General features: G+C 39.6%; 1 protein-coding gene across 2 annotated transcripts in view; it reads right to left on the bottom strand.

The window, feature by feature from the left end:
- ATXN10 (ataxin 10) overlaps window positions 1-25,591 on the bottom strand; it is a 209,004-nt gene that overhangs the window by 138,400 nt on the left and 45,013 nt on the right. For both annotated transcript variants that reach the window (XM_050805913.1, XM_050805911.1), the window contains 4 exons: window positions 18,551-18,742; window positions 15,408-15,490; window positions 8,393-8,489; window positions 5,601-5,759 (listed from right to left, as the gene is read on the bottom strand). In XM_050805913.1, coding sequence (XP_050661870.1) covers window positions 5,601-5,759; window positions 8,393-8,489; window positions 15,408-15,490; window positions 18,551-18,742 — 531 coding nt within the window. The remainder of the gene's footprint in view (window positions 1-5,600; window positions 5,760-8,392; window positions 8,490-15,407; window positions 15,491-18,550; window positions 18,743-25,591) is intronic.

The following is a 25,591-nucleotide window of genomic DNA, read 5'->3' on the forward strand; positions in this document are numbered from 1 at the left end:
ATATGTACATAGTAGCAAAACACAATTCACAGGATGGCAGCAATGTGAAAATGAGATTACACAGACAAAGCAACCAACACATCACAGGATCAGCACAAGGTAGTCCTACCTCTTCCTCTACCATGTAATTCTGCACTGACTGACCTGACCCACCAGTGCACATTTACTGGACTTTCAGATTTAGATGAACCCAAAATAGAATCCTTGGATTCATCTAGGGTTATCTAAGAGCATGAAAACATCTTTCACACCTACAAACAAAAGAACAGACGTTTTTAGAAAGACATTATACCAACAATTCAAACCAACTAGTGCCAAAGACTTTCTCGCCTACACTTTCCTGTGTCTCTAGAATACTCAAATTAAAAAACCCAAAGTTATTGGAATCACATTTGCCCTTTTCTAAGAAACAAGCAAGGGAAGAAAAGAAAACATAATGAATTCCGAGACCATTTAGTTTTGTACTATTTGCCACCTATCTTCTAAAATGTAGGGGAGAAAAAAGGCAGAAAGTGGGTTTTCTCCAATTTCCAGGGATGAGTTTATATTTAACAGTAAAAGCAACAATTTTGTCGGAAGCCTCTGGATATCCTGTGATCTCATTGTTCGTTACCAAATGTAGAGTTCCTCTCACACAAATCAAAGTATTCCGCACCTGGACTGCATAAGTGATCTTTTAGCCACTACTACATCCATCCTTTGTTCCTTTCTGAATTCCTTGTAGTGGTCTCTGATAACTTTAACTTGAGCTATTAACAGATTTTATATTTTGCCCTTTATGACCTTTTGCCCTTTATTCCAAGCTGCTAAAAAAAAAAAAAAAAAAAAAAAAAACTGCAGATGATTAAAATACAGACCCAAGGTACTCAACAAATAAAACAGAACTCAGCTACAGAAAATTTCTCTAAGTAAGCTGGCTCTAATGATCGATCCTGTCATGTTACATTTGCATACAAAGGGAAGTTTTCTAAGTCAACACATCATATTATTGTTATGTACCAACCTCTGTTTGCAAATTTTAACTGAAATACAAATGAATATTCAGAAAAAGAAATAATTTCAAAATTAGGTATAATTTCAACAGAATGATAAAAGATTACACTGAAAGAAGCCAAAACTGAAAAAGCTCATACCTCACCTATGAATGCAAGTGGGATTACAGGTGCCTCAAGGCTTACTCCCTGGAGAAAATCTGTGGCCTAATCACACACTGACTACTATGTGCAAAACATATGTTAAAAATAGATTTTTTAAAAAACGGGAGATTATTAAAATATAAACAACAAAACTTGTGATAAATTTTGTAATGAGAAAGGGTCAATGCATCAAAAAGGTATAACAATCATAAATATAAACGTGTGTGTATGTACTTAACAGAGCATGGAAATAAGGGAAGCAAAAACTGACAGAACTGAAGGAGAAAATGGATGATAATTCACTTTCAATAATGAAAAGAACTAAAACAGAAGATCAGCAAGGAAATAGAAGATTTAAACAACACTATCAACCATCTAGCCAACCAGACCCAACAGATATCTACAGAACATGCCACCAAAACCAGCAGCATACACATTCAAGTCTACATGGAACATTCTCTATGATAGACCATATGTCAGGCCATAAAAGATGCCTCAGTAATGTCAAAAAGAATGAAATCATATAAAGTGTGTTCTCTGGCCACATGAAATAAAATTAGAAAACCATAACAAAAGGAAATTTAGGAAATACACAAATATGTGGAAATTAAACAACAAACTCCCAAATAACCAATAGGTCATAAGGGAAATGAGACTATAATTTGAAATAGATGAAAATAAAATCACAAACACCAAAATTTATGGAACACTAAATTATGGGATGCTAAAGCAGTTCTTACCAGGAACTTTGTAGAAAAGTAAAAAAAGACGGAAGATCTCATGTCAGGAACCTTCCATCTCGAGAAACTAGAAAAAGAGCAAACCAAACCCAATGCAAGCAGAAGAAAGAATATAATAAAGATTACAGCAAAAAGAAATGAAATAGAGAATAACAGTAAAGAAAATCAACGAAACCAAAAGTTGGCTCTCTGAAAAGAGCAAAAACTCTAACAAACCTTTAGCTATAGTGAACAAGAAAAAAGAGAAGACTCAAATTACTACAATCAGTAATGGAAGAGGGGACATTCCTACCAATCTTACATAAATAAAAAATATTCTAAGGGTCTACTACTACTATGAACAATTTGTGCCAACAAATTAGATAGCCTAGACCAGCGGTCCCCAACCTTTTTGGCACCAGGGACTGGTTTCATGAAAGACAATTTTTCCATAGACAGGGGTGGGGGGATGGTTTCAGGATGAAACTGTTCTACCTCAGGTCATCAGGCATTAGTTATAACAGATTCTCATAAGGAGTGTGCGACCTAGATCCCTTACATGCACAGTTCACAATAGGGTTTGTGGTCCTATGAGAATCGAATGTGGCTGATGATCTGACAAGAGGTGGAGCTCAGGCAGGAATGCTCGCTCACTTGCTGCTTACCTTGTGCTGTGTGGCCCTGTTTCTAACAGGCTATGGACAGGTACTAGTCCATAGGTCGGAGGCTGGAAGACCCCTGCCCTAGACCAAACAGGCAAATTCCTAGAAAGACACAAACTACCAAAACCAATCCAAGAAGACAACAATCTGAATAGACCTGTATGTAACAAGTAGGGGCCGGGCACGGTGGCTCATGCCTGTAATCCCAGCACTTTGGGAGGCTGAGGCAGGTGGATCACGGGCTTAGGAGTTCAATACCAACCTGGCCAAAATGGTGAAACCCCGTCTCTACTAAAAATACAAAAAAAAAAAAAAAAATTAGCTGGGCGTGGTGGCAGGCGCCTGCAATCCCAGCTATTTAGGAGGCTGAGTCAGAGAATTGCTTGAACCTAAGAGGCGGATGTTGCAGTGAGCCAAGATCACGCCACTGCACTCCAGCCTGGGCAACAGAGTAAGACTCTGTTTCAACAACAACAACAACAAAAAACAAGACAAGTAGGGATTGAATTAGTAACCAAAAACACTTCCCATAATAAAAAGTCCAAAACCAGATGGCTTCACCAGTGAATTCTACCACATATTTAAAGATTAATACTGATCCTTTACAATCTTCCAAAAACAAAACAAAATAAAACCTCTTTCTATAAAGTCAGTATTTACCTGATACCAAAATCAGAAAAAGAAATCACAAAAAGAAAACAAACTACAAACCAATATGCCTTATGAATATACACACAAAAATCCCCAACAAAATATAAACCAAATCCAGCAACATATAAAAAGGATTATACACTATGAACAAGTGGGATTTATCTCAGGAATCCAAAGTTGATTTAAAGTATAAAAATCACTGTTAGACAAAGTATTAATAGACTAAAAGACACAAGCCATATGATTATCTCAACAGACACAAAATGTATTTGATGAAATAGACTTTCATAATAAAAACATTCAACAAGTAAAAGAAAATCAGCAGAAGTAGAAGAAAAGTTTATCATCCTGAGCAAGGCCTTCTATGAAAACCCCACAGGCAACAACACACTGAAAGACTGAACACTTTCCCACTAAGATCTTAAACAGGACACATATGTCTGCTCTCACCAATTCTACTCAACATTGTATTGGAATTTCCAGTCAGGGCAACCAGGCAAGGAAAAGAAAGAAAAGGCAACCCAACTGGAAAGAAAAAAGTATTATCTACTTGCAAATGGCATGGTCCTGTACAGGGAAAATCCTAAGAATCACATACACAAAAAACTCTACTAAAACTATAAATAAGTTCAGCATGAAAGATTGCAGGATACAAGATTAATATACAAAAATCAGTTGTATTTCTACACATTAGCAATGAATAATCCAAAAATCAAAGGATTCCATTTGCAATACCATCAAAAAGAATAAAATACTTAGAATAAGTTGAACTAACAACATCCAAAACTCATAGACTAAAAACTATAAAACATAACTGAAGAAAATTTAAAAGGCCTAAATAAATAGATGAATATCCTTTATTCATGGATTGGAACACTTAATCTAGGTAAGATGGCAATATTCCCCCAAGTTGGTCTATAGATTCATGTAATTCTTATCAAAATTCCAGCTTTTTAAAATTAATAAATGGAAAAGTTGATCCTAAAATTAATATGGAAACACAAGGGACCCAGAACAACAACGAAAAAAAAACTGAAAAAGAACAAAGTTGGAAGACTCACACTTTCTGATTTCAAAATTTACTATAAAATTACGGTAATCAAGACACTGTAGTACTGGCAAAGAGAGAAAATGGACTGGAGGAAAAAAAAAAAAACACACAACACTGAAGAGAGCTTCAGGGACTTGCAAAACAACAACAGAAGACTAACACTTGTATCTTCAGAGTCTAGGGGAACAGCTCCACATAGCGCCCTGGTGACCTTGGACATATCCATGTATACCATGCATGCCAGAGCTTGAACAGCGGCTAATCTGAGTCTTGCCTGCTGACTACCTTGTGATCCTCCCGGAACCCGAGATGGGAGGCCTGAGGCTTCTGAGGCTGTCTCCTTTTTGCTCTTCTGTCTCCCAAGAGAGGCTGTCATGAGACAGGTTCTGATGAGTTTTGCACTAATGAGGTACAGAGCTTTCTGCCCCACCCCTCTTAGCATATAAAGCCTTTTAACAGCCAAGAAGGGCTCCTCAGGAATGGGGTACCTCACAATTCATATCCTAATCATCCAGGTCTTTGTGGTATCTGGGACAAGGATCAGGAGGAGCTGGCCCCTTTGGCTTCTTCTTTTCTCTGTCTATATAGTAACAAACTGTCTAAAGCTAAAAGTAGATTGTTGTAATTTGTATTACTTTCATAGTCCCATCAGTTGAGCCATAGCCTTGGCCCTGCCTTCGACTATGTGTGTGCCTAAAACATGGAGTCCCAGAAGAAGTAGAGAGAGAACAAGGGCCTGAAAAAAAGTATTCAAACAAATAACAGCTAAAATTTCCCAAATTAACTTCCCCAACTTGGTAAAAGACATAAATCTACTGATTCAAGAAGTTGAGGAGACCCCAAAAAGAGTAAACCCAAAGAAATTTAAGCCAATACCATAATTAACCTCTGAAAAGACAAAGAAAAATCTTAAAAGCAATCAGAGAGAAATAATACATTATCTACGAAGGGTGGCGGTACATTATGTATGGGGGGCAATTTGAATGGCAGTGACTATCTCATCTGCACAGATGCTCACAAGGCTTGCATCAACCTCTGATCTAATGAACTAGCTTCTGCAGCCACAACAGTCTGATCTGTACACTCCAAAGGTGCCGGGGCATTTCACACTGTTTTTTCATACACCAACAATGTCTTTCCCGCTCCTCACCACCTTAAAGAATTCTCTTTGTCCTTAAAGACTCAACTCAAGCCTCACTTTATTCACCTCTTTCACAAGTTCTCTAGATTCTGCTCAAAACCTTTTCTAATTTTGTCAATACGTTAAGTTTTAACTTATTGTTCAATTATCACAATGCCCAAATTTTTACTTAAAACCTCTGCAAGGAAAGTGATCTGTCAGGATGTCCTAAAGCAATCAAATTTCTAACAAGATACTTACGGCCATTCTGATTCAGGATGTTTTTGGTAAGCATCTATGACATCAATTGCAATATTGAGGTTTTCTTCCAGTTCTTTCATTCTTTCATGATTAAGGGATGTAAACAAAATCATTGAAGAGTAGGCAACAATTTTTTTGTCCGGATGATTTAAGCAAGACCTTCCAAACAAGGAAATGAGACTGTTAGCCCAATTTAATAACGTGATAAAATAAAACACAAAAATAACAGTAATACCATTGGCAAATTCACTACATACTAATACTTTTGAGGATTTAAGGGAGAATTATAGCACTTTAAAATAAGTAATTATTTACTGTAAAAATAGTAAATACAAACTTAGTCACAATAAAAAGTATCCAAAATATTAAAGTTGAAGTTGACATAGAACTCAGAAGGCAAAAAAGCAAATAACTTACTATTAGTGATAAAGATTAAAATGATTACATTTATAAAACATTAAAATGTTCATTCTTGTTAGAAAAAAATCAACAGGTACAAAATGATACCTCAATGACTGCTGACACTGCTTTAATAGTCCTTAAGGACAAGATGCCTATAGAAGAGATGGTACAGTGGAGCAAGAAATAGAATTTGGAGTCAGGAGCCTCGCTATAACTCCTAGCTCCTCTAGCTATCAGCCAGGTGGCCTGGGGAAGGTCACTGACATATTGATTGCCAATTATATCGTGTGTTACGCAATATGGTAGGATTTTGCTTTTCATTTAAACTTCATAATACTCTTCTGAAGGAGATATTATTCATATATTTCAGATAAAGAATTTGTTAACTTCACTTGGCCAATAGCACAAAGCCAGCACCTGACAAAACTGGAATTCAAATTTGGTTATATCTGTCCCATAAATGCATAAAGAGTGAAGGCAAAGAACCTCTCTTAGCTTGTTTTCTGGTATAAAAAATAAAATACAGCCGGGCGCGGTGGCTCAAGCCTGTAATCCCAGCACTTTGGGAGGCCGAGACGGGCGGATCACGAGGTCAGGAGATCGAGACCATCCTGGCTAACACAGTGAAACCCCGTCTCTACTAAAAATACAAAAACTTAGCCAGGCGAGGTGGCAGGCACCTGTAGTCCCAGCTACTCGGGAGGCTGAGGCAGGAGAATGGCGTGAACCCAGGAGGCGGAGCTTGCAGTGAGCTGAGATCCGGCCACTGCACTCCAGCCTGGGTGACAGAGCGAGACTCCGTCTCAAAAAAAAAAAAAAACAAAAACAAAAAAAATAAAATAAAATAAAATACAATAAAAAAACCTTCTCTATTTCATAGGATTTTTATGATGATCAAATGAGATCTAAAAGCAACATGTAAACTTTAAGACTTCTCTGACTGTCCTACACTTAAGCCTCTCCCTTGTTTTTCCATTACACCCTGGATTTACCCTAATTACCTTAGTTCTTACATCACAACGTACGTGCCTGTTCCTTTATTTCCCTGACCAAAGAATGAAATCGTCAAGAATAACGAATATATAAGTTACCACCGTATTCTAATCATCTATCCCACAACCTGGCAGATATTAGGTGTCCAAAATGTTTTAAGGGAATGAATTCTCAAAGATAAGCAATGTCTGTTTCTGTAGCTTGAATTTCATAATTCTCTTCTTCCACCTAAGCTCAAATATCATTCATATATATATAGCATGAATATATATACACCTTCAACTTTTAATTATTTGCAGAAATTTGAGAAATTCCATGAGCTAGAAGTGAATTAGAGTTTATCCAATCTTAACACTAAACTTCACGGAGGAGCCCAGGAAAGCTGTACAACCAGGAAGGCCAGCACAGAATTTAAGCAGCACAGTGTTTACAATGAGCATAGGCTTTGGATTCAGATGGCAGCAATGGGTTTAAACTCTAGCTCTGCCATTTACCAGTGATAAGCTTCAGGTCTCTCATCTGTCCAGATGGGGAGACAGTAACACTTACTCTGCAGGCTATTGTGAGAACAGAAGAAATACACGGATAATGCCCAGTTCAGGGTAGGTACACAACAGCTGCTGCCCTGCTGTGCTGCTTATACTGTTGTAACCACCAGAGTTACTCCATTCATTGGCACCAAAGCCTGGATTCGAAGCCAGGCCTTCTGCTCCCAGACTGTGCCTTTCATACGGTATATTGACTCTATTGCCTGCTCACCTTTTACCTCAATGCTCAATTTCTTATGTACAGAGCTGATTTTTAAGAAGTAGAATCACCAGAAAAAGTACCAGGATCCAATCCAGATAAATGGAATGGTTACCCACTTCTTACACTGATAAACGGACTGGTTACCCATTTCTTACATGGATAAACTGATTGTTTACCCACATCATCTTCTTACCTTCCAAAACATACAGCATTGTGCTGAACATATCAGTATTCAATACATAAAGAATTTTAATTCACTGCCCATATTTTGATGTTTTATTTTAATTGTGTTTCTTATAAATTTCAGTGTCCGTAACAATATTACTTACTTTATCCACAACTTTCATTTTCGTAAAAGTAAACTGATATACAAGCAAGGGCACAAATCTTAAGTGTACATACAGCTCAATGAACAAAGTTTGGATATGTACACATCCATGTAACCACCACTAAGGTCAAGATATAGACGAACACTTCCAGGACCCAGGTGTTTCCCTAGTGCCCTCTCCCAGCTGGCACCCACCCACCAAGAACAACTACTATCCTGAACTCTATTACAGAGGGTTACTTTTCGAACTTTATATAAAATGGAAAAATATAACCACAATCTTCTCACAAGTTAGAAACATTCTTATCAATATACTCACAAAAACAGTTCTGGAAAAGCATGTACCCAAACAATAGACTGGGAATCTTCATTCCGTGAGGCAATGTTGCCTAAAAACTGCAGGCCACAGCGAAAAGCTAAGAATATATAAAAGTTTAAAATAAATAAATGATTAAACATAATAAATAAATACATCTTAAGAAATATTCTCCATGTTATTAAACAGAAAGTTTCTGCTTGCTTCTTGTAAAAATTAAGGTCTCTCTCCACAAGGTCACTTTGGGAATAACATGAATATGCCATGGCTGGGCGCGGTGGCTCACGCCTGCAATCCCAGTACTTTGGGAGGCCAAGGCAGGTGGATCACTTGAGGCCGGGAGTTGGAGACCAGCCTGGCCAATATGCTGAAACCCCATCTCTACTAAAAGTACAAAAAATTACTCAGGAGGCTGAGGCATGAGAATTGCTTGAACCTGGGAGGCAGAGGTTGCAGTGGGCCGAGATCATGCCACTTGCACTCCAGCCTGGGAGACAGAGTGAGACTCTGTCTCAAAAAAAAAAAAAAAAATTAATATGCCTTATCAAAACAATATACTCTACATACAAAATTGATTAACTTATTGCCTGGGTGCAGAGGCTCATATCTGTAATCCCAGCACTTTGGGAAGACGGGGTGCGGAGGGGGGAGCGGATCACCTGAGGTCAGGAGTTAGAGACCAGCCTGAGCAACATGGTGAAACCCCGTCGCTACTAAAAATACAAAAATTAGCTGGGCGTGGTGGCAGGCGCCTGTAATCCCAGCGACTCAGGAGGCTGAGGCAGGGAGAACTGCTTGAACCTAGGAGGCAGAGGTTCCAGTGAGCCGAGATCAAGCCACTGCATCCAGCCTGGGAGACAGACCCAGAGATTCCATCTCAAAAAAAAAAAAAAAAAAAAAAAAAAGATTTCTACTGAATGTTTTGGAATATTAACACTCAAATCTGTGTAAAACTTAACATGCAAAAAGCCAACAGTATAGGTTGATCTGACAACCAACTGACCCAACAACTCATCAGGCACCTAAGATTAACGCTCGGGATCAGAACACAATTCTGAAAAGGAAAAGGCTTAAAGATGTCCCAGACACAAGAAAAGAAAACTCCAGACAGGTACAAATGACAGTTTACTTTACCAAACAGCTTATCAACTGATCTTTATGTAAATACTGCAAATGTTATGAAGACCCTCAAAAATCCCAACATTATTTTTACAGATTAAGAAAGAATAAAGGCCAAAAACAACACCAATAACTCAATTAAAGTAACTCATGCTTGTGTTTACATAAAATTTGATGAGCATAATATATTCGTCACACCACTGCAATTATTCCCTGAAAATAATACTCTAAATATTATTTTGACAATGTAATTACAGTTCTTACCTCAAGTGTGGTAACAAAAAACTGGCACACATACCCTGCTAAAAAATCTACCTAGAATAAAGTTCTCACAGAAAAAGAGTCAAAAGAGTACAGGCGCTTTGTTAGGAGCCAGAATACTTTTATTTAAAAGATTATTTGTATTAGGTTTGAACTAACACACCGTAAAATTTTTTCTAAGTTTCACTGCTGAATCCAAATTTCATTGTTGAATTCCAACTAAAATTCAGTCATTTCACTAGCTGCCATTTTCAAGGTGATGAGAAATATTACTTCCTTTCCATTTTCCTTCTTGCCTCAATAATATCCTTCCAATAATATCTGTGGCTAAACACAAGCCATCTACTAAATAGGAACACAACTGAAAAATTAAATAAGACCTGAATAAATGGAGAGATGTTCTATATTCATGAACTTGAAAACTCAATAGTGTTAAGATGGCAATTCTTACCAAACTGATCTATAGATTCAATATCATCCCAAGTATCTACAACATATAGAAAACCTTTACAACTCTACAAGAAATAGACACAAACAGATCAATTAAAAACTGGACAAAGGACTCATATAGACATTTCTCCAAAGATTTACAAATGGCCAGTAAGTACGTGATCATTTAGGAAATGCAAATCGAAACCACAATGAAGTACCCCCACTTCACATCCACCAGGATGACTACAACACAGAAATAAAGAGTCAGCAAGGATGCAAGGAACGGGAACATTCATACGGTGTCGGCAAAAAGTAATATGATTCAGCTGCTATGGAAAAGTCTGACAGCTCTTAAATGTTAAGCACAGAGTTACCATATGACCCAGCAATTCTATTCCTAGATGTACACCCAAAAGAATTAAAAACAGATAAACAAATGCATGTACCAGCATGTTCACAACAGCATTACTCATGATAGCCAAAAGGTGGAAATAACCTAAATGTCCAACAAACGATGAATGGATAAACAAAATATGATGCATCAACACAACAGAGTATCATTCCACCATAAAAAGGAACGAAGTCATGATACACACTACAAGGTGGATGAACCTTAAAAACATTATGCTCAGTGAAAGGAGTCAGACACCAAAGGTCACATATTAATTCTATGATTCCATTTATATGAAATATCCAGAGTAGGTAAATCTACAGAGACAGAATGCAAAAGAGTGGTTGCCAGGGGCTATGGGGAGGCAGAAAGAGAGCAACTACTCAGTGAAAACAGGGTATCCTTTTGGGGTGATTTTCAGGCTGGGCGCAGTGGCTCATGCCTATAATTCCAGCACTTTCGGAGGCCGAGGTGGGTGGATCGCCTGAGGTCAGGAGTTCGAGACCAGCCTGGCCAACGTGGTGAAACCCTGTCTCTACTAAAAATACAAAAATTAGCCAGGCGTGGTGGTGGGCGCCTGTAATCCCAACTACTCAGGAGGCTGAGGCAGGAGAATCACTTGAAGCTGGGAGGCGGAGACTGCAGTGAGGCGAGATTGTGCCATTGCACTCCAGCATGGGCAACAAGAGCGAAACTCCATCTCAAAAACAAAAACAATTTAATTAGGTAGAGATGGTAGTTGCACAATACTGTCAATGTACTAAATGCCACTCGATTGTTCACTTTAAAATGGTTAACAATATGTGAATCTCAGATCAATAAAAAATAATTAAACTCATATAAATGCAACTACCTAAATTAAGAACAACTCTTAATACAGCTAACAGGTAATAGGTCTTTAAGAATCTACCCTCTCAGACTAGGAATATGAGTAAATAGCCAAGCTAATAACCAAATAACCAATTTACTCCTCAATGACAAACTGGTTCATAAAAGTAGTTTCAGGTGGCCGGGCGCGGTGGCTTATGTCTGCAATCCCAGCACTTTGGGAGGCCAAGGCGGGTGGATCACGAGGTCAGGACATCGAGACCATCCTGGATAACACGGTGAAACCCCGTCTCTACTAAAATTACAAAAATTTAACAGGGCGTGGTGGCGGGCGCCTGTAGTCCCAGCTACTCAGGAGGCTGAGGCAGGAGAACGGCGTGAACCTGGGAGGCAGAGCTTGCAGTGAGCCGAGATTGCGCCACCGCACTCCAGCCTGGGTGACAGAGCACGACTCCGTCTCAAAAAAAAAAAAAAAGTAGTTTCAGGTATCTGCTCCGTTAAATTTTTTCTTAGGTCATCTACCTGCTTCAGTGAAAATCTTGTGAAGAATGAAATAATCTTTTACCATATATTGTAAAAACTAAACACATCTTTTATGGCACATTTGGGATACAGCAGAAAAACGAGATACTGGACTGAGGGGGACATGGAGTCAAAAGAAGATTTTTTAAATGAAAAATGGGAGAGCATATTATATGCTGATGAAAATGATGGAGTAAAAAGGAAAAAAACAGAGGCTGCCTGAGAGCAAGGGGATAATTTCAGGAGAAAAGCTTCTGCGTGGGCAAGTGGCGATGAAATCCAGCACATGGTGGAGGGGCTGGCTCCACTCTAATAGTTATTTAATCACAGCATTTGTACGGCACTTCCCCTTTGCTTCTTTATTTAGGGTATATCATTAAAAGAGAAACCTCCTTCTGCCCACCACAGCACTGCAGCTCTGGAGCGCCACACTGCCCGCCCCATCAGGATTGTCAATTATGAAACACAGTACATTCTGAACTCTCTTTCTCAATTACTATACCACATAGAGACCTCAAAACAGCTGCCTTCCCAAGTGACACAGTGAAACACGGACCTTACTGCTAATTTATAATTCCCTAATTTTGAGTACTGATGCTCCCATTTTATTATAAAATGGAGCTACAGAAGTATCTTTAAATATACAATATCGTAAAAACATTTCACAACTAAATCCTACATCCTTTCAATTTCTTGAGACTATTTTAGAAACTACTAATGCTCAAAAAAACGTGGCAATGCACTTTGTGTGTAAATTCTCAAAGAAAGTAATTAATTTTTAATTACCATTTCCTAAAGGAATAGTTCAAAATCAAATAGCAAGATCTAAGAATTTTTAGCAAATTGAGTTTAAAATGAAAACACTAGGAAATCACAGAAATTAAACCAAGCCAGGCAGTGGCTCTAACATGCTAATTTAGCCTATTTCACCTGTGAAATAAGACCGTCACCTCTAGTTCTTGTCTATCTACCAAGAGAAGCACACATATTAACATCAATAGAAATATGCCTCATGTGGCCAGGTGCGATAGTTCACACCTGTAATCTCAGCACTTTAGGAGGCCGAGGCGTGTGGATTACATGGTCAGGAGTTCAAGACCAGCCTGGCCAAAATGGCGAAACCCCATCTCTACTAAAAAAACACAAAAAATTACCCGGGCACTGTGGCAGGTGCCTGTAATCTCAGCTACTCAGGTGGCTAAGGCAGGAGAATCGCTTGAACCCCGGGGGAAAGCGGCAGTTGCAGTGAGCCAATATTGCACCACTGCATTCCAGCCTGGGCAAGAGAGTTAAGACTCCGTCTCAAAAAAAAAAAAAAAAAAAAAAAAAAATGCCTCATGTTATATGCGAAGTACAGGCATTAAAGCTGTATATAAAACAATTTTTGTAAATCAAATTATATTTTAAATGCAACTAGAGATTTCTCATTTAAAGGATAGCCATTGAATTATAGCGTAAAGACATTATTACAACAACAATGAAATTTAACCTATAATCTAGCACATCTAACTTATCCACCTGGAAATTTACATTAAAATTTTCTAGGGTGTTTTTTTTTGTTTTTTTTGTTTTTCTGTTTTTGAGACAGGGTCTTGCTCTGTCACCCAGGCTGGAAGTGCAGTGGCATGATCTCAGCTCACTACAACTTCCACCTCCGAGGCTCAAGCCATCTTCCTACCTCAGCCTCCAAGTAGCTGGGACTATAGGTGTGTGCCACCATGCCCAATTATTTTTTCTTTTTTTCTTTTTTTTTTTTTTTTTTGAGACAGAATTTTGCTCTTGTCACCCAGGCTGGAGTGCAATGGCATGATCTCGGCTCACTGCAACCTCCACCTCCTGGGTTCAAGCGATTCTCCTGCCTCAGCCTCCCAAGTAGCTGGGATTACAAGTATGCTCCATCACGCCCAGATAATTTTTGTATTTTTAGCAGAGATGGGGTTTCACCATGTTGGCCAGGCTGGTCTTGAACTCCTGACCTCAAGTGATCCGCCCACCTCAGCCTCCCAAAGTGCTGGGATTACAGGCATGAGCCATTGCACCCAGTCTTTGTATTTTTTTAGAAATGGGGTTTCACCATGTTGCCCAGCCTGGTCTTGAACCCCTGAGCTCAAGCAATCTGTCCACCTCGGCATCTCCAAGTGCTAGGATTACAGGCATAAGCTGCAGCACCCAGCCTACATTAAGATTTTCTTATCAAATAATTTAGGTTTACCCATAAAGTATTTCAATTCCTGGGACAAAGAGATCATATATTAAAAATCTATGTTTTTTTTAACATTATGTTAAGATAATAACCACTGTCCAATGGAAAGGTGTTGATGCTAGAAAAACAAAGACCAAAACCATTCTACTAATGAGTCGAAAGAAGCTTGGTGTTTCTCTTAATCCCACGTCAACAACCATTAACAATCAGAGCTAAGTTCCATTTTCATCACACTAGACATTTGGCTTAGACACTTAACATGTGGCTCCCCTCAACGGAATGTGAGCTCTCTAAGGGCAGAGATTTTTTTGTCTGTTTTTGTCACTGTTTGAATCACACCCAAAACTAGACCAGGGCCTGTCACGTTCATAAATATTAAAAGATGGTCTATTAGTCTTACCACAGACTGGGCGGCTTAAACAACAGACATTTATTTTTACACAGTTCTGTGGTTAGAGGTGTGTCAACAGGGCTGATATCTTCTGAGGTCTCTCTCCTTGGCCTGTAGATGGTCATCTTCTCCCTGTGTCTTCACACGGTCTTTACTCTGTGCATGGCCATGTCCTAATTTCCTCTTCCTATGAGGACACCAGTCATACACCCCCATTTGACCTTAACTACCTTAATTACCTCTTTAAAGATCCTATCTCCAAATTCAGTCACATTCTGGGTACTGGGGGTTAGGACCATGCTGTGATCTGAATATCTGTGCCCCTCCAAAATTCCTATGCTGAAATCTAATCCCCAACATGCCAGTATAAGATGGAGCCTTTGGGAAGTGACCAGGTCATGATGGTGGAGCCCTCGTGAATGGGATTAGTGCCCTTATAAAAGGGGCCCAGGGAGCTTGTTTGCGCCTTCTGCCTTCCACCTTCCACCATAGGAGAACAAAGCAAGAGGCACCATCTACGAGGACAAGAGCAGCCCTCGCAAAACACCCAGTCTGCTTAATCTTGGACTTTCCAGCCTCCAGAACTGTAAGCAATACATTTCTGTTGTTTATAAACTACGCAGCCTAAGGCATTTTGTTATAGCAACTGGAACAGACAGACTTCAACATACAAATGTGAAAGGAACAAAATTCAGCCATTCAGGAAGGGAAGTTGCTACAATTTTATAATTATTTAATATTTCACTATTAAAGTTTCCCTATCTCATGAAATACAGAACATGCGTTTCAATGAATGATGTTAATACTCAAAGTACTGGTTTTGAACCCTTTATAAAGATATAAATAACCCATGAATTATATTGCATGCTACCTGTCAACAGAGCTTCCTGTTCCACTCGCAGTTCACGAAACAGAAGAATCAAATCAACAGCAACACCAATCGTATCCAAGTTCCTATATCAGGTTTTTAAAAAAAGACAAAATTAGACATGTTCATTCATTCATATATTGTCTATGGCTGTTTTTGCACTATAATGGGAGAGCTGAGAAATCTGACAGAGATTACAAAACCTAAATTTATTATCTGGCTCTTTACAGGAAAAGTATAGCAACCCTAGCAGTAGGGGTTATATTTATATGCAGAGCCAACTGCTTTCAACAGTTTTCTTTGAGCACTTCCTGAAGTTTCCCATGACTCAGATTCTTTGCTTTATTGTATTATACCCCATGCCATGCATTCTTGGCAAAAGCAGTCCCAGTCCACACAAAGTGCAAAAGATGTAAAAAGATCTAGGCCTTAATAGCATCACACCTTTTAATTAACTCTTTCTTTAGCGACTTAAAATAAAACATCAGAAAAATATGTACTAGTTGCAATCTGCATCTTGACTGGCTCAGAAATACTGGCCTTAGTTAAGCTTGGCCACAGTCTTTACTAGAATCTTTATTGTATTTCTAACTAGAAAATTCTTTTCTGAAAATTGCTGCCCTAAATGGTTGAAATTTTCCTTTAAAAATCAACAGTGAATAATAACACAATCGGAGAAGGGAAGAGGCAGAAAAACTAACACCCTTAAATGTTCCTTTTCATTTCAGCCCAACCATAAGTTGCATGCAATAAAAAGATCTTATCACAAACAGCACAGCCCTTGCTTTGCTGGCCCTACCAAAAGACCACCGATAACTTACTTGTCATAGTATTTATTTTTGTAATGTTTGAATTTTTATAGTTTGCATATATTACTCAAAAAAGAAAATAAAAATTGACTGCTTTGAAAGAAAGTATTAACATAAACTTGTACATTCGTTCCTGAGGCAGAGGAAGAAACATTTAAAGTTTACTGAGCATGCAATCTGCATTAGGCATTTACATAAGTAATCTCATTTACACCCCATAACCAGCCTGTCTGGAAGACATTGCTTACCCAGTTTTACAGAGGAGAAAACTGATACTCAGGAAGACCAAGTCACCTGTCCAGGGTCAGGACAGAGCAGTCAGCCACAACAGGACCAGTGTGTAAGGCTCAGGACAGCAAGGGTAGACTGCATTTTTTTTTTTTTTTTGAGACAGAATCTCACTCTGTTGCCCAGGCTAAAGTGCAGTGGTACAATCTTGGCTCACTGCAACCTCCACTTTCCTGGTTCAAGCAATTCTCCTGCCTCAGCCTCCAGAGTAGCTGGGACTACAGATGTGTGCCACCACACCCAGCTAATTTTTTATTTTTAGTAGAGACGGAGTTTCACCATGCTGGCCAGGCTGGTCTCGAACTCCTGACTTCAGGTGATCTGCCCACCTCAGCCTCCCAAAGTGCTGGGATTACAGGCATGAGCCACTGCGCCCGGCCCAAACTGCTTTTGAGTGTAAGGGCAGACTGCTTTTGAGCTTAAGCTTTACAGTCAGATGTCTAGATATGGAGAGAATGTTCCCAGCCTCTCTCACTTAACGAGTGACTCTCAGACAAGTTATTTAACCTCTCCAAGTTACAGTTTCTTCTTTTGTAAAAATGGAAAAATTTCTTGAGTTTGTTCTAAGAATTAAAGAAGATACTACAAGCAAAGCACTTGGGACAAAGCCCAACGCCGAAGGCAGGCTCAACAAATGCTCGCTCCTTTCCCCACCAGGTTAGCCAAGCACAAAGTGTATCTGCCAGCCACAGTCAAAAGTCAGTTCTAAGGCTCTCCTTTCCTTCCCCATCACACTAGAGCACCTCCTAACTGGAAAAGGACAAAAGAAACTAGCCTTCTGGCCAGATGCTTCTAGCATATAACTAGTTACGTTTTAGAATGCTGACTGTTATTATCAAGATTATTATTGTTTCTATCCATTTATCTGCAAATGGATGGCAGGTTTGGTTTAGTATTGAAGTTACACGACTTACTTTTTACCCTCTCTCTTTTGATCTTAAAAATCTCATTAATCATATCAAAGCCTCGGGTATATGTGTCTAATCGAAGAGAGTCCCTCAAATGGCTTCTGGACCAGCCCAAGCTCACCCATCACAGCGGTGACAGGGAAGCCTGGAGGCTCTGTCTACATCCAAGTCCAGGAAAGAAAGTGAGCATCCTGTTTGTGGCTTCTGACTTCAAGTAAAAATTTTTAATAAAAAGCAAGTTCCACAAAATCAAAGAAGAAAGATCCTGGGTTCCGGGAGGAGACAGTAACATGTAAAAGCAAAGAGCACTGGACAGCTCACCTGCTCATGTTTTAACTACTTTTAAAAATGTGCACATCATAAAATAGGTGGAAACAGAGCTTGGAACTTTACACGATCTTTAGGAAAGACAGGTCATCTTGTAAATTTACAAAATATGCTTCTTGTTCAAACACAAAAGTAACATAATTAAAAGTAATTAAAACATTTACAACCTGAGGTCAAGAACTACATATAAACTTATGCAGGTAAAATCTAGGAACAAAGACTCAAAATCAGCTTCAAAACACTATGAAGAACCAAATACCTCAAAACATGTGATGAAAACCAACAAGAAATCTAACCCCTGATGTTAAACACATTCTATTATTTTATACACTAGTCAGAGAGACTCCAATGGCAAGGCCTGTAGAGGGCCTCTCCCCGCAGATGTAAAGGGCAATCCTGCAGTAAAAGTGGGTGATACTACCATGCCAATTTTTTTTTTTCCTGAGACAGGGTCTCACAACGTGGCCCAGTCTGGAGCAACGGCATCATCTCAGCTTACTGCAACCTCTGCCTCTCCCCGGCCCAAGCAATCCTCCCACCTCAGCCTCCTGAGTAGCTGGGATTACAGGTGCTCACCATCACATCCAGCTAACTTTTTGTATTTATTTGTAGAGACAGGGTCTCGCCATGTTGCCCAGGCTGGTCTTGAACTCCTGGACTCAAGCAATCCTCCTGCCTCAGCCTCCGAAATTGCTGGGATTACAGGCATGAGCCACCTCGCCCAGCCCCAAACAACTTCTAACAGATAAACCAAATGACAGAACCAGCATGCACATAGACAAAGAAACAGAATCCAAGGTACGTGTGTAACTACCTGATTGAATTCTGGTTCACAGAACACTCTATGCAAGCATTGCGGAGACACCTGAAGCATTCTGTTATTAACTGCAGACTGGAAGCCAGGTTTTCCACTTGGGATGGATCTCTGCAGGCAAGCTCAACGGCATGAGAGGATTTCTTCAGGATATCCAGAACTCTTTGGAAGATAGTCCTGGGTGCTGTTTCTCTGAAAAAGGATAAAATTATCACAAACCAGAAAAAAAGATTATGATTTCCAAATGTCCTGTTCAGAAAACTGTTTTTATCTACCATTGTGGGGAGGTAGGCTAGGCTTATCTGTTCTAGCTCCTTAATTTACAACACCAAATAAAAGATCTACACATGTTGAGCACTTACTATGCAGCAGACACTGTTCTTGTCCCTTTTCATGTATTATCTCAGTCTTTGCAATAGCCTTATGAAGCCGACACTGTCCTCTCCAGGTACAGATAAGGTAAGTGAAGTAGAGATGGTAACTTGCCCAAATCATTCAGCCAAAAACTGGCAGAACCACAAAGCCAACGGAAGCACTCTGGCCTAAGGACTTCCATTACCCATGACAACCCAAATCCCAGTTCCAGGGACTATTCATGCTTATGGATTTGCCCTTAATCAGAAGAACACAGTATCTTTATTTAATGTTCCAGACAGAGAATATAGTCCGGTCCTCTGTCACCCAATATGTACCCAAGTTCAGTTATAAGAAACAATATTCCTGTAGGACAAGGATACTATCTACTCTGTAGACACAGTGAGGCTGACAACATACACACCAAACTTCTACACAGTCAACTACATAGATGGGAGAGAAAGGAGGGAGGGAGAATATAAAGTGTGCCCGTTCTTCCACCAAGAATGTATGCCCAGGGAGAAAGATGAACCTGTGGCTGTTCCCTCTGGGCATCTCAGTCTCTGCGTGCTTCTCATGCCAGGAGTACTGCCTGCACTGGCTATCATTCCAGAGCTCTGAAGATAAGAATTTTTTGTGCAACATGGCACCTAAATGCAAGCCAACTTCCTCATTCCATAAATCCCCTAAAGAAACAGCAAATCTCTTTTAATGTTAGAAGTAAAGTTGCCACATTGAACAATTTAAGAGATTCTATAAATGCCAAATGATTCAGACCATATGAATTTTCTCCTTTTGCTCTCACTGTAGATTCACAGTGCCCTACTTTTCACCCTTGGATTGAGCCAGACCAGCAGGGAGCCACATGTTCATTCAGAACTCCAGACACTGAGCTGCCCAGGTTATGGAGCTGCTCAGTTGCTGCAGAAGACACCTATGGAGGCCCCTTTCCTGGGGCCACAGGAAACACTTCTCTCCTTGAACTTCAGTACCACGGCTTCTTATACACCAAGCGATGTGTGTTTTTATCTTACGAACAGACAATAGAACTCACATTATTTATTATGGTTTCTCTCTGTTGGGGCCTTTCTTAAGTCTGGAGTCAAATTTATGACCCAAACAATATGAATCCTTATTTTTTCTATCTGGCTTTTCCACTCTCCGTAATTTCCCCCCTGATCTTTTTCTCATATTTATTTTTTAAGGCATCTCAAATTTGGTTTTGGAAAGAGGCAGAATATAAACTAATTAAAAACTGGGAAACTGCACATAAAATAATTTGTCTATGTCTCCCCCAGTCAACCCTCTGAGTGTAGATAATGAAACTCTGACTCAGTGTCTCGGCAACTGAGTGACCAAATTAAAAAATGAAAATTCAAGGGTACAGCACTAATCCTGCCTCAATAAACTGTATGAAACAAGTATATAAGCCATTTTTAGTGACAACATTGCCATAAGAAGAATATTCACTAACAATATTTGTTTGTTTGTTTTTGAGATGGAGTTTTGCTCTGTCGCCCAGGCTGGAGTTGCACTGGCACAATCTCAGCTCACTGCAACCTCCGCCTCCCGGGTTCAAGTGATTCTTCTGCCTCAGCCTGCCGAGTAGCTGGGACTATAGGCACACGCCACCACGCCCAGCTAATTTTTGTATTTTTAGTAGAGACAGGGTTTCACCATATTGACCAGGCTGGTCTCTAACTCCTGATCTCGTGATCTGCCTACCTCGGCCTCCCAAAGTGCTGGGGTTACAGGTGTGAGCCACCACACCCAGCCGATTCACTAACACTCTTAAGGTAACTTTAAGGAGTACCAAATATATTGTAGACACTAATAAGCTAAGAAAATACCCAGGAGTTTAAAACACTATGAAGAATGCTAAGGCTGATCACAATTTCTAGGACAAAGAACAAATCTAATCACCTCTATCTGCCCCATCTGCATGAAGTTTTGAAGCCATTTATTATTTAATATTACAGTCAAATAAAAGTAGAGCACTGCAACTTGAATAAGCTTCAATGACGCCTCTCTTTTCCTACTAAGATGACTAAGTATGTGTATTTACAGCTGCAAGAAAGCAGCGAGAATTATTTCTTTCACCTGATCCTTTGCTGTCTGCCTCTCACATGGGAACTATCTTTCCCCCGTGAATGATCTTCCCTGAAGTCATTCCTTGCAATCTTAACATCTGTTTTACTCAAAATCAGTATCTAGCACAGCAAAAGCTTTGGAATCAAACTATGGTACAGACTAAACAAGACAGAAGAAAAGCAATATTCTTAAAACGTGAAAAATGATATCCCGACCACAAAATAAATATTAAGTTCATAAACTATGTTGTCAATAATTCCCAATGCTACATGTTAATTTGTTATATATGCACCATGCATTTATAATAATTTTAACTAAATGAAAAGCATTTAACTGAGCTAAGGCCAACCAAAAGATTCCTGAAATCCAAATAACTATTAATAGCGACTAAAGAGTAATCATGACAGCATCTATTTGGCACACAATAATTCGCATTTGCGGTATAAAGAAAAAATAATGTGGGGCTGTGATCACTGTCATATGCTCTCCCCAGGTTGTACACCATGGATTCCTAAAAACTCCCGATTTCGCCAATCTTCTGTCTTTGCTCAAACATATCCCACCACCAGAAGAAAGTCCTCTCCAAATCTCCCAGTCCTCTGCCTGGGAGAAATTTGCATCTCTTTTTTTTTTTTTTTTTTTTGAGATGGAGTCTTGCTCTGTTGCCCAGGCTGGAGTGCAGTGGCGTGATCTCAGCTCACTGCAACCTCCACCTCCCGGGTTCAAGCGATTATTCTGCCTCAGCCTCCCAAGTAGCTGGGACTACAAGTGCATGCCACCACGCCCGGCTAATTTTTTTATATTTTAGTAGAGACAGAGTTTCACCATGTTGGCCAGGCTGGTCTGAATCTCCTGACCTCGTGATCCGCCCGCCTCGGCCTCCCAAAGTGCTGGGATTACAGGCGTGAGCCACCGCGCCCGGCCTGCGTCTCCTTTTAAACCTTTGGAAAACTCACAGACCTGGTGAAACTCCTCCACTTTTCCAGACAAACAGGCTCCCTCTATGTCGCCCTGGAGCTCTGTTCATAAGACTGGAATAACTTGTCCCCATCCAATAATATTTACTCATCCTATCTCCCCAGTTAGACTGTTAAGTCCTTGAAAAATAGAGACTACTTTATTCTTTTCTATATCTCTAGGGCCCAGAATTGGCACCCACTAATTGAATTTGTTCAAGTTTTAAACAGTGATGAGACTATTCACACACTCAAAAGTGGCCCCTGACTGCATCACAGCCTTGCTATGTAATCCAAGCACTTACAGAGCTTGTGCTCAGAGCTAGGCATCAGGCCTGATACAGGCAGTGACATCAGTGCTCTTTGAGTCAGCAACTGAAAGAAGGGGAAACTGAGGCATCAGCTCACCCCTCCCTTTCCCATTAAGAAATCCATATAATCTCAACTCAAAAACTTAAAAACTTGTCAGATTTTAAGATGTGAATATCATGTAGATACTTTATGATTGCTATTAAGCAAACATCGAATTTCTCCTTTCCCATTAAATGATACAGTGAATAAGCTTGCGGGTCTCAGAGGAGTTGTAACCCAATTAACTGTAGTTTAAATTTCTTAAGAGCAAATAACATGTTTTAGATGTCTGTTTCCTTTTATAAAAGGTGGCAGTAAAACTCTTCCTCTAGAGTCATACAATAAATAGCTATAGCTTCTATTCACCATATTTTTATACAATATAATACATCAACAAAGAGGCTTTTATTCAATAACAGTAAATATTATGAAAGCATTTAACTCTTCTATACATCTTTACCTTCTCTACAGCCTTGAAAGAAAACTATTTGGCATTACAGATCCAGAGTAGTCACAGTGTACTCTCGTCTGCAAAATCTATGTTCACTGTCAAGACAATGCAGCTAAATACGTGTAATGATTAACGACACTGAAATAGTAAAGATCACTCCAATATTACAAACATTATTAATAACTGCTGTCATTTCTGCTTTAACCAAACTAACAAAAAATACAGAGACTTTAAAAAGCTTAACTACTTCATTCACAGAAGGCAGAAAGTACTTACAAGAACAATTAAAATTCAACCATTAGACATTCCTATTAGAAAGGAATGCATACCCTGAAGACAATGTATAAATGAAATGTTACAGTACAGAACCAAAAAAATCCTTAGAATTATACAAAAGGTAGAATTTCATTTCCTTCAAGTTTGAACAGATCTGTAGGGTTTAATCTTGGCAAGTCCTGTTTGAGTAAAATTAAAGAAAACTACCTGTGATTATATGTAACAGGTTAGATAGGTCTAATATACTGTATGTACTCACATTTTACAGTTAAATCATCAGGTGGGGCCTCCAACTGAAAAAAAAAGCTACATGCTAGTGATTGTAATGCTACAACTAAGACCTTCATACTTGTTAAAAGATTTATTCTAATACCTTAGATTTACTTAAAAACTGGCATATGTGGTTTAGAGTAGTTTAACAACTGCCAGTGAGAAAAACTATTAAAATACTCACAAGTTCAGAGATTAAAATAACAACCACTGGTTGTTATTTAAAACCATAAATCTTGCTGATTTGACTGGGCAGGATTGAACGAAAACAGAAAATAAAAACATTTGTATCTCCTGCCACAAACAGCCTAGGGTAAAATTTTGAAATCTGTACAGAACTCAAACTTCTTTTTTTTTTTTTTTTTTTTTTTTTTTTTTTTTTGAGACGGAGTCTCGCTCTGTCGCCCAAGCTGGAGTGCAGTGGCCGGATCTCAGCTCACTGCAAGCTCCGCCGCCCAAGTTTACGCCATTCTCCTGCCTCAGCCTCCCGAGTAGCTGGGACTACAGGCGCCTGCCACCTCGCCTGGCTAGTTTTTTGTATTTTTTTAGTAGAGACGGGGTTTCACCGTGTTAGCCAGGATGGTCTTGATCTCCTGACCTCGTGATCCGCCCGTCTCGGCCTCCCAAAGTGCTGGGATTACAGGCTTGAGCCACCGCGCCCGGCCTCAAACTTCTTTTTATACTCTTCTCTCCTCTTCTGTCACATTCAGGATTCTGAAGCTGTCCTGACAGTTCAGACCAATCCATTTTTCAGGGTCACAAACTTCTTCTGTAAAGGGTCAGAAAGTGAGTATTTCCAGTTCTGATGGCCAAACAGCCTCTGTCACACTCTCAACTCCCCCAGTGCACAAACACAGCCACGGGAAACACCTGAACAAGTGAACATGGCTGGGGTCTAATGAAACTCTGTTTGTGGAAACTAAAATTTTAAATTCATATAATTTTCACGTGTCGTGAAATTTTATTATCTCCCCAACCATTTAAAAATGTAAAAAACCATTCTAAACTCATGGGTCATAAAACAAACAGGTAGTGGGCCAGATCTGGCCATGGTTTGGCAATCCCTGCTTTAAAGGGCTCCAAACATACCAGTCCTCTCCCCACTCCTCAAAACCCACACACTTCCTCTTTCCCACTGTCCTCATCAGATTCAAAATTCATCTTTCATCAGAACAAATGCACTGTGCTAAATGAAAGGAACTAAGAAGGCCAGGCACAGTGGTTCATGCCCATAATTCCAGTGCTTTGAGAGGCAGAAGCCAGGAGTTCAAGAACCTGGCTAACATAGCAAACCCTGTATCTACAAAAAAAAAAAAAACAACCACCTTGTTTTAATTAGCTGGGCTTGATGGTCTGTGCCTCGTAGTCCCAGCTACTCAGGAGCCTGAGGCAGGACTGCTTGAACCCAGGAGTTCAAGGCTGTAGTGAGCTATGATCACAACACTGCACTCTGGCCTGGGTGACACAGCGAGACCTTGTCTCTAAAAAACATGAAAAGAAAAGAAAAGAAAAGAAAAGAAAAGAAAAGAAAAGAAAAGAAAAGAAACAGAGGCTAAGAAAAGGTGAAATTAGCACAGAGGCAGAAAATCAACCACTGGAATAGAATAGACAGCCCAAGAGCAGAACTGTGTATACATGGTAACTTGGTAAATGGCATCCAACAGCATTAAAGACCTGGGGAAGATGGACTGTGCTCGAAGAGGCATTGTAACAACTGTTAATCTCGAAGGAAAAAAAACTGAATTGGATCCTTACTTATACTACCCAAAAAGTAACTCCAGGTGGATTTAGGAATATATGGAAGACAAAATTGCAAGGCTTTGGAAGAAAATATACAGAGAATGTCTTTATATTCTTAGAGAGAGATTTTGCATATAAGCATTATTTAAACCTTATTTTAAAAGTAGTATTTGAGCACAGATCCAAAAAAGGTGAGGGAGCCAACTATGCATCTTCCTGGGAGAAGAGCTTGGACTAGAGGCAAAGGCATACAGAGCACGTCACGGGGAAGTCAGAGCTGGCTTCAATGAACCCCAGTGAGAAAAAGAAAGAGAAGTGCGACTCGGAGAGAGAAGACGGAGCTACCCTGCACGGGCACAGTAGGCCATGGAAGGACGCTGGCTTTGATCCTGATGTGAAGCCATGGAAGGTTCTTTGTTTTGTTTTGTTTTTGAGAGTTGCTCTGTTGCCCAGGCTGGAGTGCAGAGGCAGGATCTCAGCTCACTGCAACCCCTGCCTTCCAGGTTAAAGCGATTCTCATGCCTCAGCCTCCCAAGTAGGTAGAATTACAGG

Source organism: Macaca thibetana, chromosome 10 (assembly GCF_024542745.1).
Source record: "Macaca thibetana thibetana isolate TM-01 chromosome 10, ASM2454274v1, whole genome shotgun sequence".
Lineage (NCBI taxonomy): Eukaryota > Metazoa > Chordata > Mammalia > Primates > Cercopithecidae > Macaca > Macaca thibetana.